We start from the raw sequence: 14609 nt of genomic DNA on the forward strand, positions 1-14609 counted from the left end.
AAACACTCCTGCAACATTTCAGCATCATTAAACATCACTGTAATAATGAAAGTATACTATTAAAGCTTTTTATCAATACCACTTTTACATCAGACTGGTATGGAAGCCCATTTCTGCCAATGTGATGATAAAAAAGTGTAATTCATTATAATGAGAAACTTTCTCAAAATAATGAGAAACTATCTAATAATAATAATCACTTAGTAATCCAAAATAACGAGAAATTATTTAAAAATACTAAGTCATTATTCTGAGATACTAAGTCATTACTTTGAGATAGTATCTCATTATTTTGACTTACAGGATCTTTATTGCATTTGTGGAAATGGGCTTCGATAGGACTGGAGCCTGGATCTTTTAAACAATTAGGTCAACAATTGTTATTATTATTGTTTTTTTTAATTGAATGTATATAAAATGATCAAATGTTGGTGCTGCTTGCCTTGAGACAATATCACAAAGTGTACAAACTCTTCCAGTTTTTGTATGTTTGTATGCATATACACAAAAAGAGGAAGTTAATAACAGCAGTACTTGTGGACCTTCAGTCCTCCATCTTCACTTCCAGGAGGAGTATATTTTTATCCATGTATACCCTTCCACATATTCAAGTTATACTTGGCTGTATTCACCCGACACATTCATACAAGCTACATACATATTTAATTCAATTTTTTCACTTCACTTTCATATATTTTTAGTTTTATCTATCAAACAAATCACAACAGAAGGTATCTTAGGGCACTTCTCACATAGAACAGGTCTAGACCGTACTCCTAATCTCACAAAGACACAACATTACCCCATGAGCCAGCACTTGGCAACAGCAGCAAAGAAAAACTCCCCTTTAACGGGAAGAAACCTCAAGCAGAACCAGACTAGGTGGGCGGCTATCTGCCTTGACCAGTTGGCTTGAGAATGAAAGAGAGATGAACTATATGATTTCTTCTTCACTTTGTCAGCAATTTTTATGTTAAACTTTCTTACCTATGCTCATCCCACACTTTATTCTATGTAACTATAAGGGAGCTTACATTTCTACTATTCCCATCAATAAGAGGAAAGGAACATGACAAATTTGTGGAATCATACCTGTCTGATCACATCGGGATTATACATTTGATCCATTTATTCCAGTTTTTACTTAATTTAACACATTTGTGAGGACATTAATAAATAAAGAACAGCAAATATACAACAACAAGACAGTATTGCATTAATCTAATCTCCCTATCATGTAACATTCATTCAGCAGCGTTCACTCCTGGAAACTACAGAAAGACAAGTTAGAAGCAATCCACTGTCTGATTCAAAAGCCTCCCTTGATCTCAGTCCAAAATTAAGTATCCAAAGGGGATGTAGCAGCTGTTTCAGGCATCCCCCCGCCCATACACATTTCACTAGAAACAGAAACTATGGCTCCAGTCATGACAAATGAGATAACACAGGCAAATGATAAAAGAGAGAGAAAAAAAAATAAAACTTTTTTTTTTTACTTTAAAAACAGTGGTATGAATTGGAGAAAGAACAGTCACAGAGAAAGAGAGGGAGAGAGAGAGAGAGAGAGAGAGAGAGAGAGAGAGAGAGAGAGAGAGAGAGAGAGAGAGAGACAAAATAGCATTGCACTTTCTGTTTCAGTATGTCCGCACGTTCAAATACACAGGGATTCACACAGTACTGGGTCTGAAAGCTGCCTTGTTTCAAGCAGCCACAGCAGAGCCAGTTAGAGAAAACAACATCACAAGATACAGGGGAACATTCAGAGTAACCTACAACCTCTAATATAGCCAACAGAGTGAGAAGCTGAATATTTCTCTAAAACTATCATTGGAGGCTCTTGTCCCATATCTATCTCTCTATCAGTTGGGTAAGTTGAAGCTGGTGGCAGCAGGAACACAGCAGCCCTGCAGGCTTCCGCCGAGTTGATCTAATGGTCTCTGAGTAAACAGATCACACACACAAATGGCCTGCAGAGAGTTCTGCCAGACTGGCAAGGATGGAAGAATATCAGAAAGAAGAGAATGAAACAAAATAGGGAGAGCATGTTCGTGTGTCGGTGAGTGTGAGTTCTGGGGGATTTCCGAGCTTCCACTGAAACAATACTCCTAGTGAATTTTGTGCAACACAAAGCCATTTAACAGTCTCCTGCACATTAGATAATGCACAAAACAAACATGACATTCAGAAGATGCGAAAATGAATATTAAAAGTGCAGAAATAAAGAAACAAAAGATGTAAAACAACCTGAGCTGATTTAAAAATAATACAAGTTCAGATAAAAGTACAGATTAAAGAGAAACTCCAGTGATTTAGTTCTGTAGTTTCTTAAAGATGGGGGGCTAGTGAGAGGTAGAAATGGTAAATATTGAAGCTGCAGTGGTATAGATAGATATCTCTATGCTGAGTCATGCTTAGATAACCTACACTTCTCACAATGCAACTTAGTAGCATCTGGTGAATGCTCACATCTGAGTCCAAGCTCAGGCTGAGATAATCCCTGTAGCATCACTAAGGTGTGAGCATGGAGGTTCACTCTTGATCTTTGGGAATATTACGTAAGAACATTTTCTACGGCCAAAGATCCACTAAATTTTAGGGGCTTTCAAACACAGCTCACCATTATGTGATAATAGGTGGTCATATGTTTGGTGGCATCTGATGTGAATGGCCTCTTTGTACCTGAGCCAGCACCATTTGATGAATGAAGACTGTGAGGAGCAGTTGAAATGTCTGAATGCTAGGAAGTTGGCCACTGAGTTTAAATTTTGGGTTACATATTAGGGTTAGTTTTTCTTTTAGATGTACAGGTGTAAGAAACCACACACTCGTTTCACAGGCTGAGTAGTGCTCCTTGTGAAAAGTTAATGAGCTTTATCTGTAAAATTGGTAGAATGCACCTTTATTATACAAGTTTTTAAACTGCTGACAACTTATGATTCTTAAAATGTCGGTAACATTTCTGAGATTTCTGATGACACAGATGTGATATTATTTAATACCTTATATACAGTTAGACTTGTGTGACTTCTGTATGATAACTCAACATCATACACTAAAGATATTAAAGCAAAAAGATCATAAGTGACCTATATTGCACCATATTCAGTCATATGCTTGAGTCTTGGGATGCTTGAATGTTTCAAATGTTCCTTTGATTCTATTATCATCATTGGGATTAGCTTCTTGATTGTCAACAGGCAGGGAGGAGGAAGAGCTTTGTTGTAGGCCTATTGATGGTTTTCATGTCCTTGAAAGTTTTCCCTTTGTAATTATGAATACTGTAAATTAAATCAGTGATACCATACTGGGATGGCTCCTTTGGCATCTCATGCAGCTGTTCCCAAATTAGTTTTGAAATGGGTTTCTGGAGGTCCACAGAATATATTTCAAATACATTTTTTCTATTTTATCATTTAAAGCACAAGATGATTAAACGATTTTTCAAAACCACTGAGAGCAAAAATGGGTTTAACCTTAGCAAATTGAGGTCCATGGTCTAGTGAATTTCATTTTGGGGTCCCTAACACAAAAGCTTGAGATCTGGAGGACAGTGATAGCCCCTTAGGTGATTTCACGAAGATATGACGACATCATCAAGACATCAATGAAAAAAATAAAAACAAATAATTATAATAATAATATTTTCAGTGCCATCAGTGACAAGGCTATAGCATATTGTCAGTTATAAATCCATAAACCAAAAATGATAAATGATCTGCTGAAACAACAGTGGCACCTGCCAACACTAGATGTTCTGTTAGTGACATATTAGTACTTTTACTATTTTTCCTTTTCTTCCCATTTCAGTCAAAAGATTATACTTCAGATGACTGAATATAAGAAAAATAGCAAACAAATAAGACTTAAGTGCTCAGAGGTAGTTTAGTTATTTTTCTTCTGTGCAATTATTGACAGGAAATGAAACCTGAATGCCCGCAGTAAATCAGAGGCAGTCATTTTAGCACGCAAAACAAACTGGTCAATCATTTTATTCTCTCAGCAGACAGAATAATACACATTCAATATAAATAGCTGCATTATTATGTTTATCAGGCAGATGAAATATGTTGGTACATGCTGTACTAAGCAGACATTTGTAGAGAAAGTAGTATATAAATAATCTTTACTCTAGGTCCACTTGCTCGCTTTTATTTCACATTTCATGATCTTATGCAGCAGATTTGTACAGTTTGTCTGTTTCTCTGTCTGTTCCTTGTGTAAAGATCATTTAGCCGAACTACTGTGGGAGCTCTGGTAGCCAATGGTTAAGATTAATACTGCATAACCACGTCTGGTTTGACATCTTAAACTCTCTCTCTCTCTCCACTCTGACTCTCAATTAAGGGCAAAACATGAAAATATTTAAATATACATATCAAACTATTATTCCTAAAGTCAAAAACTGACATTCACACTTTCTTGTTACTTTATACAACACTGCTTTAACACAGTGCTCAGTATCTTTTGTGATATTGAAGTAATAGAAGCTTGTTTTGGAAAATGTGTAGCAGTCCCCTGTCAGAAATCTCAGGATGGTTTTGAATGACACAAAATGTCATTGCAAACAAATACAGAGAGGAGGCTGTTAACATCGCCAGCACTCTTTAAAGATATACTAGCGGTCCCTCTTTTTTTGCATAAATGTTTTATTTCAGCTACAGATAGACTCTGTACTCATACTTGATTATGTAAAATATCCAAAAGATCAACACATCAAATTTCATTCTGACCTTGGAAATAATTTGACAAAACAATCCAACCTCAACTCTCTTCACCAGGAGATAAATCTGTTGGGAGATGTGATTTCAGGACTTGGTTTCTGTTGGCATGTATAGTTCATTCTTGTCCTTAGAAATAGTAGTTCTCAACTCAAGAGGCATTTACTAGGTTTATCAGGAGCTTTCAACCATATCACATGGTTTTTATTGTAACATTTTGGGCAACACAGACAATAAGTCTGCAAATCTGAGAAGCTTGAGCGTCAATGGATCCATCTTCATCTGATGATCAGTCCAGGTGTGTTTGTTTCACAGTGAATTAAAGAGGACCATTACTACCAATATTTGACTCTTTCACATACAAGGAAACAAAAACAGGAGCTGAGTGAAAACCCTGATTTTCAAAAAATGTGTTCAAACATCCTTCAATTCAGCTTGACCGCCATCATTTCGGACACTGTCATGAGGCTTTTAAACAATCCATCAGATTAAAGGGCTGTTGTGTTTTCCCCATCACATGACACAATCATATTATCCATCAAGCGATGCACTTTGGAGTCACAAGATTTTCAGTTGACAATAGTTAAGTAAAGTTTTTTTCTGGATCGAGAAATACTTTACAGTCCAAAACCGCTACCAGAAATAAATAAAAGAAGGCATTTCTGCAAGTCTTACGAGAATAATCAAAAGTCTGTGGCGTTTTTTTAGCACGTGCTGCTTCTGGAAGCGCACATCCAACTTTATCCTCATATATGCGTTTTAAAAAAGCAGGATCTCAACAAGGCTTTAGGGATTGAGCAAAAAGGGGGAAAAGTGTCACCATCATCACCACCAGCTGCCCCACAGAGCTGTCCTCTGCTTTTATTCGGTCCAGCGGGGAAGCTTGTTGGCTCCATTCCCCGAAAAAAGATTCTTTCCGCTGGATTATGCAACAAAAGCCTCAGGAAGGGGAGATAATGAAATCGTCTGATGAAAGGGGCAATGGAGCATAGCACCAGTGGCCACTACCATGAGTCACTGAATAATGATTTTATTAATTTACAAAAAATCCTAGTGAGATTACTTTAATGAGGTCTCCTCGGAGAAGTTGATGCAAACAGCAAGTCCATTAACAGTTTAAATATATAGACAGTGATAGCAGTGCTGTTGTTGTTTTTGATTAGAGCACTGGTTCATGTGCCTAAAGGTAGGTTAAAGCTGTTACAGGTCAGACACAAAGCAGCCATTTAAAAGTGTCTAATTCATGCTCTGAATCTTAAACCCATGAGTTCTTGACTTTTACTTTACACTATGGAGGTATAAACAGCAAAGAGTAGTACCACTGATCTGTATTTCCCACAAGCAACTCAAGAAAGCAGTACTTTTTTTTTTTTACTCAGTTTAAAAATTAACAGGTGTTTTCCATGGTTGCTTGGCTGCCAGCAGCTGAGTACTTGGATGAAACCACCAATTAGCATTAGCAGTCAATATCCAAACAATACTGCAACATCTCCCAACTATCTAGTGCAGCTGACAGAGAACGACCGCTGAAGTGGCCTTTGGATCACAACAGATTACTATAAGTGTCTTTAGTGGTGCATTCAAATTGTTCTAGTTTATGCTGACGCTTGTTTTTTCTCTTTAATGCATGTTTAGTGTAAGGCAGGCTCAGATTATCTTCAGTTGGAGTCTGTGTAGATGCCGATGAATGCACCAAAGGTAATACATGACTTGGATGTGGCTATTTTCTGGCTCAAGTATTCAGCAGGAGATATTTGATGTGCAGTTAAGAATTCAGATCTGCCACATCAACTATGAGATGATGTATAAACTACAAACTTCACATGTTTTGACTTTCAGTTGACCAGGTCATAGTTCAGTCTTGATCCTGTGCATCAGATCTTTCTGGTCCACCATGTCTGTCTGTCTGTTCCAGCGGTGGTATGCCATCAGGGCAATGTTCTTGGCAGCCACTGAGCTCATCTCCATGGCGCTCCCAGCCCACTCGATGCCATTGAGGTAGTAAAGGTTTGGGTGGAGCTCCACTGGCGGCAGTCCCTGGCTGCTGCCGTAACGAGGGTAGGCCTGCCACTCCGTCACCTGCACTGAGTAGTACGACCTAAAATGGAAAAATTAAAGGAGGTAAATTCTAACAGTTCTTAAAAAAAGTCTATGATAGTACATTATCATCCAATTTAATAACTGTCACATGGCTGTACTATGTGTTTAGTACTAATGCTAAAATGCTAAACTAACAGGGTGAACATGGTTAACATGACTTTTTTTACAATACATTATTCATTTGTAAACATTAGCCTGTTAGCATTGTCATTGTGAGCATGTTGGCATTCAGCTCAAAGCACCACTGTGCCTAACTTCAGTCTCACGGAGCTGTAGACTCTGTCTCATTTTACATGATTTTACTGTCCCCTCTTACAAAATGAACACAATGTCTTTAGAAGAATTGCTTTTGTTGGTCAATGCTGGAACTTTAGTTGATTAATTGATAAGGTGACTGAAAGAAAATTGATGACAATTTTTGAGAATCAATTCAATCAAAGTCATTTTTAAACAAAAATGCCAAAAATACACTTGAATTTACAAGAAAACAGCTGACCTGAAGAGCGTTTTGAGCTGAGCCTTTTCCAGAGGTTGAGGTGAGAACACTTTATAGACTCCGGCCTCTTGCGGCTGCTTACGCCGGAAACCCACCGAGATGTTGACAGGACAAACGCTAGCCACACTGTTGAAGAACAGATTTGGCGTCTCAGTTGTCAAGACACTGGCAAAGGGGAACAGACGGGGGTCCGGGAAACCAAAGAAAGAGGTGTTGAGGTAGCCGTGGACAATGGTTGCTACAGTGCTGTGATAGTTGCCGGGGAGCTGGTCAAAAGGAGGCGTGAAACCTTGGAACTCCACTCCAGATCTGACGCTGGCCTGCAGTGGCGTCGCCAGCACCACAATGTCATACAGCTCTGATCCTGTTCCCTCTGCTGTGGTGAAGCTCAGCTGGTACTGGACCACCTCCCCTGTAGGGCAAATACACAATGTCTATGTCAATCATTAGATACAAATCTATCTACGGAAGTTCAGTGATATCTACTAGCAGATATAATCCAGCAGCCCTTCTCTCTTGAGTTTTCACAGTATTTTATAAAATGGGACCTCTTGGGTACATGCCATTAGACACATGACAGTGCAGCACTGCCGGAGCTTCAGTAAATATTGGGGTACCAGAGTAAACGGGGGAGATGGAGTTGACTTGTGCTTGCAGCAGGTTAGCGTTGGCTATCTTCAGAAGCCCCGAACACACCAGCTTGTTGCCTCCTTCCACCGCCCACAGGTTGTTCTGGGCACCAGCTAAAGACACGGCTCCTAAAACAAACACACACACATACATGAGCTCACTAACTACAGACAAAGCCAAGAGCTATAAACCAATTATCAGCTGCCCACACACTTTCCTGTTCTCTGGCTCCCTCAGGCCATCCCCTCTTCTCACCTTGCTTTCCTCTATTCTGTTCTCAACTCACAGCTCCTCCCTTCCTCACTGCTTTCCATTACCTTCCTCTTCCTTTGCTCTCTTTGCCCTACATTCACAGTGATGCCAATGTTAAGTTCATAACTAGCATTAATGTCATTTTGTTTCTCTTTTCCCTCTCTCCTACTCAACACGCTCTCTCTTTAAGCTGCATATTTCTTCCCACTCATCTGACCTACGAAGGCAGGGATGCTGACGTTCTGTCCGTAGTTGACCCTCATGACGGGCGCGATGACCTCGTCGATGAAGCGCTGCGACACGCCCAGCTCAAGGAGCGAATCAGAGAGCGGCCTTCGGGTCATGTTGATAAAGCCACTCCCCCCAAGAGAGTCCAGCAGCTCCTCCACTGAGCTGAAGGCGTAGCCATGGGCCTGGTATTTATAGATCCTACAAAATATATACAAACACACTTCATCAAATCATCATTCAATTATTATCATCAAATACATAAATAACTAAATTCTACTTTTTTTCTTCTTTTTTTTTAATGTCGTTCTTTCATGACGTTGATATGCACGTTTCACTGCAATTATAAGAGCTTAATAAAAAAGTAACATTTTGCATGGATGATAAAAACAAACTGTAATAGAAAGAATGAGCAACGTACAGGAAGGAAAGAAAGACAAAGTGATGCAGAGATAAATCATTTCCTGAGAAAGGAAATAGAGGTCGGTGAAGGGGTAAAGTGCATTTCTGAGTCTGGTTCAAGTTTCAAGCAGGAACTGAGTCAATATCATATGACCGAGCCAAAAGATTCAAAGTGTCTGCCACATTTGACACCGCGATATCTAAAACAGGACTAGCTGATCAAAGATGATCTGAAACTGCAACTTCTATTCTGTGGTTTTATACTGCATCACTTTGTTGTTGGAGGATGAAGGGAGCTGAATTTTCATGACAACAGTATTTAACATTTCAGGCAGATGGTTATCTGTATTTATACAGACTTCATGCTTGGAAAGTCACACGCAATAATCATGGCTGCAGATGTTTAATGAGTAGAGAAAAACATTTATAGCTCAGCATTTATTTATTGGCTGCAACATTAGAAGGCAGCACTGTTCGCTCTATACCTGAAGCAATTGTTTTTACAGCCTATTATTAACTTTAAGATTGAGTGAAAACAATGGGGGAGAGGTGGAATAAACTGAATATGGTTTTACAAGTAAATTATGAAGACCAAGCGGACCAATCACATATCGTTTTAAAGAGGTGTGGGCATGCAAACACAAGTTGGGCTCTTCTAAATACCTATAAAGACATGTCATGTAGGACAAAGGTATCATACTTTGACACAGGAGCATAAATAAAGCTTTAGCTGCACCACAGTTATATCATGTTAAGTACCCAACATGCCAAGCCAAGCAGCCTCCACGAGACCAAAACACAAAAAGAACATTAATGTGTTTCTGGCTTCACCTCATGAATTTCTCCATGATTTCCTCCACCCACATCTGCAGGCGTATGAAGCTGATGCCATAGCGCCACCATAGACGGAATAAGTCCAGCAGGTACCAGTCTGTCTCCTCCAGAATCACCTCCTCGCTGTTAAACACCGCCGTCTTCCCTGCCACGCTGCGGCGATACTTCAAACCTTAAACAAAAGACACACACACACACACACACACACACACACAGAGGAATTTAATACTGAGGAGGTTTTTAATGTATGAGTCTGTAAAAGTAGTCGTAATAAAATGTGCCTGTTCCTTTTGTACTGAGGAAATCAAAGGAATAATTGACACCCACCTTGTCTCTCTAAACCAGGGGTGTCAAACTCATTTCCATTGAAGGGCTACATACAGCCCAATTTGATCTCATGTGGGCTGGACCATTAAAAAGATGGAAGAAAGGAGGGAAGAAAAGAAGGAAGGAAGAAAGAGGAAGGAAGGAAAAGAAGACATGCAGGAAAGATGGAAGGAAGGAGGGAAGAAAAGAAGGAAGGAAAAGAAGACAGGCAGGAAAGATTGAAGGAAGGAAGGAAGGAAGGAAGAAAGGAAGGAAGGAAGAAAGGAAGGAAGGAAGGAAGGAAGGAAGGACAGATGGAAAGAAGGAAGGAAGGGAAGGAAGAAGCATATTTGACACTCCTGTTCTACACATAAAGGCAATAATACACTAAAAAACATAAAACTGATTTCTGATTTTTGTATCTTATATATTCTGTAAAGGTTTTTGTGCTTTAAAATGAATATTAAAAATGCATCATAACAACATGTAAAAAGTCAAGTTGTCTGACTTTGCGATGCTGAATACTGGATGCAGATTCACTGTGATTTGTATTCTAGTTAAAGGAACACACATGTGGGGCTGTTTATTTAACCCAAAGACTTCCTTGACTGATGACCTTCTTCCTGCTTAGTCTGCCAGAGGCATTAAATAAAACTGATCAGGCTCATAACTATCTTCATTTCCTTTACACAGGATGTCCACAGTATGCAAAAATAAAACAATACATTTCCACCAGTAAAACATTACTTCTTATCTTTTAACTCTAAACAGATGCTCACAGGTTTCACTGGGAATCAGCTCTGTTGTGTTCTGTGGGAACTGAAAACTTTCTTATTTTAACTCTATTTAATATGCTACCACACATCCTTGCACTTAAAAGTGTGTGCGTGTGTGTGTGTGCGTGTGTGTGTGTGCGTGTGTGTGTGTGTGTGTGTGTGTGTGTGTGTGTGTGTGTGTGTGTGTGTGTGTACGCATGTCTAAACCCACCGAGCTGTTTGACAAACTCCTGCATGTGGAGGTTGAGGGAGTGAATGATAGAACCTCCGGACTCGTAGTCATTGTGATTGACGGTTACAGTGGCGAGACGGCCTCCAACTTCGCCCTTCTCAAACACGTCCACTTGGACCTCAGGGCCGAAGTGTTGGCGCAGGAAATGTGCAGTGGCGCTGCCTCCTATCCCCGCCCCCACCACCGCTGGAGCACAGACGATCCAAGCCAATGACAAGAGTAGAAGTGTGAGAAGTGTGAGATCAGAGTTTAGTTTGGGGAAGTCTTAAATGTGACGAACATCAATAATCACTGTATGGTATTTTAAAAGAGAAACGCTTACATAGACTAACTGAAAACATGAAACTGATGAAAATAAACTAATCACAACTGAGTTTTTAAAAAGTTTTTTTTTTTAAAGAAGCATGTAGCTGAGGAACAACGGTGTAACTAAAGGAGAGTTGAGTTAATGCAGCTGGATCTGTGGGTATTTTTCCCACTTCAAACTTTCACTTTTCACAGCATCCTCATGGGAGTCTCCTTCTTCAAGTCAACGTCACTGATGCAGACTAGAGATGGTGATTTGTGACCTCCTAAAACACTTTTCAGGATTCATAATTGTTTCCTTTTCTTTTAGGGCTGCAACTATCAATTATTTTTATTATCAATTCACTGTCAAAGTGTTTTCTTGGTTCGTCATCCTGTGAATAAAATGTCAACCAACAATCAAAAACTGAAAGACATTACGTTTCCCATCTGAAATGACAGAGAAAAGCACTGAATCCTTAAATGTCAGCAGCTGAGACCAGTGAAGCTTTTCATTGAATGTTTTGCTTGAAAAGTGACTGATTTAAAGTTGCTGCACAGTCGTATACCTTTTGACTTAATTATAGTTCGATACATAATGTCAAAGCAGTTGTAGTGATGAAAAGCAGGAGAATTGTATGTCTTTTTTTTGTGTGTGTCTGTTGGAGGGGAGCTGTTGAGTGTGAACAGGTGGACACACAGCTCAGGTGGAAGTAGGATGGAGATGGATGGAGATGAGGTGGGTGGCCCTTAAATTGGAGCTATGCCTGTGATTGCCACTGCTGATGCTCGATAAAGGAGATAACGATGCATTTCCTTGTAAATTGGAAAAAAATGACAAATAAACCACACACTCAATCATGTGCTGACCATACTGAGCTAGCCACCTAACCTGCAGACACAGTAACATATCTAATAGGCCTATAGTAAAAATGTGCCTGCGGCTAGCTAATTAACCCAACACATGAAGGTGTTGCGGAGATGATGGGTCACTTCTTGCCTATTTTAGAAGGCGGTGCTCCGTCGACATGAGCGGATCCTGCCGGGTCTCCTGCAGCTGACAGGACGGACAGCACGACGGTGAGCAGAGGGAGCAGACAACCGATCATGGCGGCGACAGAGCAGAGAGATGACCGGGAGGAGGAAGCAGTCCGGCGGAGGGTCAGCAGTTCACAGGCTGCTGTAGGAAAACGTATTAAATGAGCTCCGTGTGCTAAAAGAACCGCTCCATGGTGATGGTGATGATGATGCAAATCGAGTGATGATATATGATCCTTACGTCCGCGTCCGGCAACATCACGTGACCTGGAAGACTGGCTCACATTGACCAATCACAGCCGCGCAAGAAGATGCTGGACGTCTTTACGTACAATATATTACGTTATCCTCAGTTGACAGTATGTATGGTCAATGCATTTTCAAGTTTACAATTCAGTGTGCACAGTGGCGATGCGACCTTCAATTCAGTTTGATTATTTTAAATTTTAAAATTGAAATGAAAGTTTAAACAATTACATTTCATGTTGCACATTAAGATAAAATGTGTCTTTATTGATCCCCCATGGGAGAAATTAAAATTGACACAGCAGTACAGTGGGAAAAAAGTAGCACTGTAAGGGTGAAAGTTTACAAATAAATAAAATGAAATATAAAGTCTATACAGTAAACAATGTCTGTGTAAATAAATCTGCAATATATAAATGTGCAATATGCAGAAGTTCCTAAGATTATATACGTTGTGCTGGATAGTTTATTTGAATCCCCATTAGCTGTTACCCAGGCAACAGCTACTCTTCCTGGGGTCCATGTTAAAATAAATACAAACAATTACAATTGCAATTTCAATATAACTTAAATGCATACCTAAATAGAGTCCCCCCCCCCCCCCCCCCAAAAAAAAGTGAAAAGACTACAAACTCGGTACAATTCCACTAAAACCAGCTTACATCATTGGTATCCACACACACACATATGACTGTACACAATAACCTACACTATACAACACACAAACAAACAAAACAATGATACATATTCAATATTTTGCCGGCCTCTACCCAAGAATAACCTTTTTAGATGCTTTTTAAAACGTTCTAACTTATTCCACTGAAAACTGGCTCTATACAGAACAGTTTTTTTCATGGCATTTGTTCTAGGTTTAGGAATTATGACATGACCCCTCCTCACCTGTCTTGTTTCATGGTCATGTCTGTTCCCAGAAAACGTTATTCTTGAGTACCAGCAGGTTGGTTGTTTAAAAACACATATATTCCAGGATAATGTTAAAAGACTGCGTCTTAATCTATCTTCCACCTTCAACCAGGCAAGATCAGCATGCATTTGGTCTGGACTTATTGAACACCGGAGTGCAAGACGGGCTGCTCTATTTTGTACTAACTGAAGCTTATACAGCTCTTTATTAGCTGCACTAGACCAGACAGCTGAGCAATAATCTAGATGAGACAGTATTAAAGCTTGAATAACCTGCGATGTGGTACTTGGTGTAAGAAAAGAGGAGCCTCTTCTTATAACAGATATTCCTCTCCCCATTTTCCCAACAATTCTATCTATGTGATTCTGCCATGATAGTTTACTATCAAGGGTAACCCTTAGAAGTTTAGCCTCATTGACCTGCTCTATACAGCTGCCCTTGATGGATATGAATAACTGCTTCTCCTCCCTTAGTGCATACATTGATCCAAAAACAATACATTTGGTCTTAGACACATTCAAAACTAAATTGTTATTATCTACCCAATCTGAAATACGTTTAATTTCATTTTGAAGGTGAACATTTAACTCTTCCGCACTGCTTGATGACATATATACAGTAGAATCATCATCAAACATAGCTAAACTGGCTTTACTCAGAACAAGAGGCATGTCATTGGTAAAAATAGAATAGAGCAAAGGACCCAAGCAACTCCCCCTGGGGAACTCCACACTGTACTGTCTTGACAGTGGAAAAACTACCATTAAACAGCACCTACAATTCTTTTCCTGTCTATATCACTCAACCACTGATCAGTCATCTGCATTAAAGCTGTACTTGTGGAGTGACCGTTCTTGTAGGCATGCTGAAAATCAGAGTTTCATTAAATGAGAAATAATGTGTGATCTGGTCAAACACCAATCTTTCCAACAGTTTACTTAACAGAGGAAGAATGCTGATAGGGCGACTATTGGCACCTGTATACACTTCATTCTTGTTTTTGGATAAAGGAATAACTTTTGCAGGTTTCCAAGCCTGGGGGCATACACACTCCTGCAAACTTAGAATAAAAATATGACAGATGGGTAATGCAACAGGGAAGAGTGTTCCATCCATATTATCCAATCCAAAAGGGTTTTTC

General features: G+C 39.6%; 1 protein-coding gene across 1 annotated transcript; it reads right to left on the minus strand.

The window, feature by feature from the left end:
• Positions 1 to 6271: 6271 nt before the first annotated feature.
• Positions 6272 to 12503, minus strand: LOC128371123 (prenylcysteine oxidase-like). Its single transcript, XM_053331353.1, has 7 exons — positions 12260 to 12503; positions 10954 to 11160; positions 9658 to 9832; positions 8414 to 8625; positions 7932 to 8072; positions 7315 to 7726; positions 6272 to 6816 (listed from the first exon to the last, which is right to left on the minus strand). The coding sequence occupies exons 1-7, from the start codon at positions 12366 to 12368 to the stop codon at positions 6567 to 6569; spliced, it is 1506 nt and encodes a 501-aa protein (XP_053187328.1). The 5' UTR covers positions 12369 to 12503; the 3' UTR covers positions 6272 to 6566.
• Between the last annotated feature and the right edge of the window lie 2106 nt (positions 12504 to 14609).

Source organism: Scomber japonicus, chromosome 13 (genome assembly GCF_027409825.1).
Source record: "Scomber japonicus isolate fScoJap1 chromosome 13, fScoJap1.pri, whole genome shotgun sequence".
Lineage (NCBI taxonomy): Eukaryota > Metazoa > Chordata > Actinopteri > Scombriformes > Scombridae > Scomber > Scomber japonicus.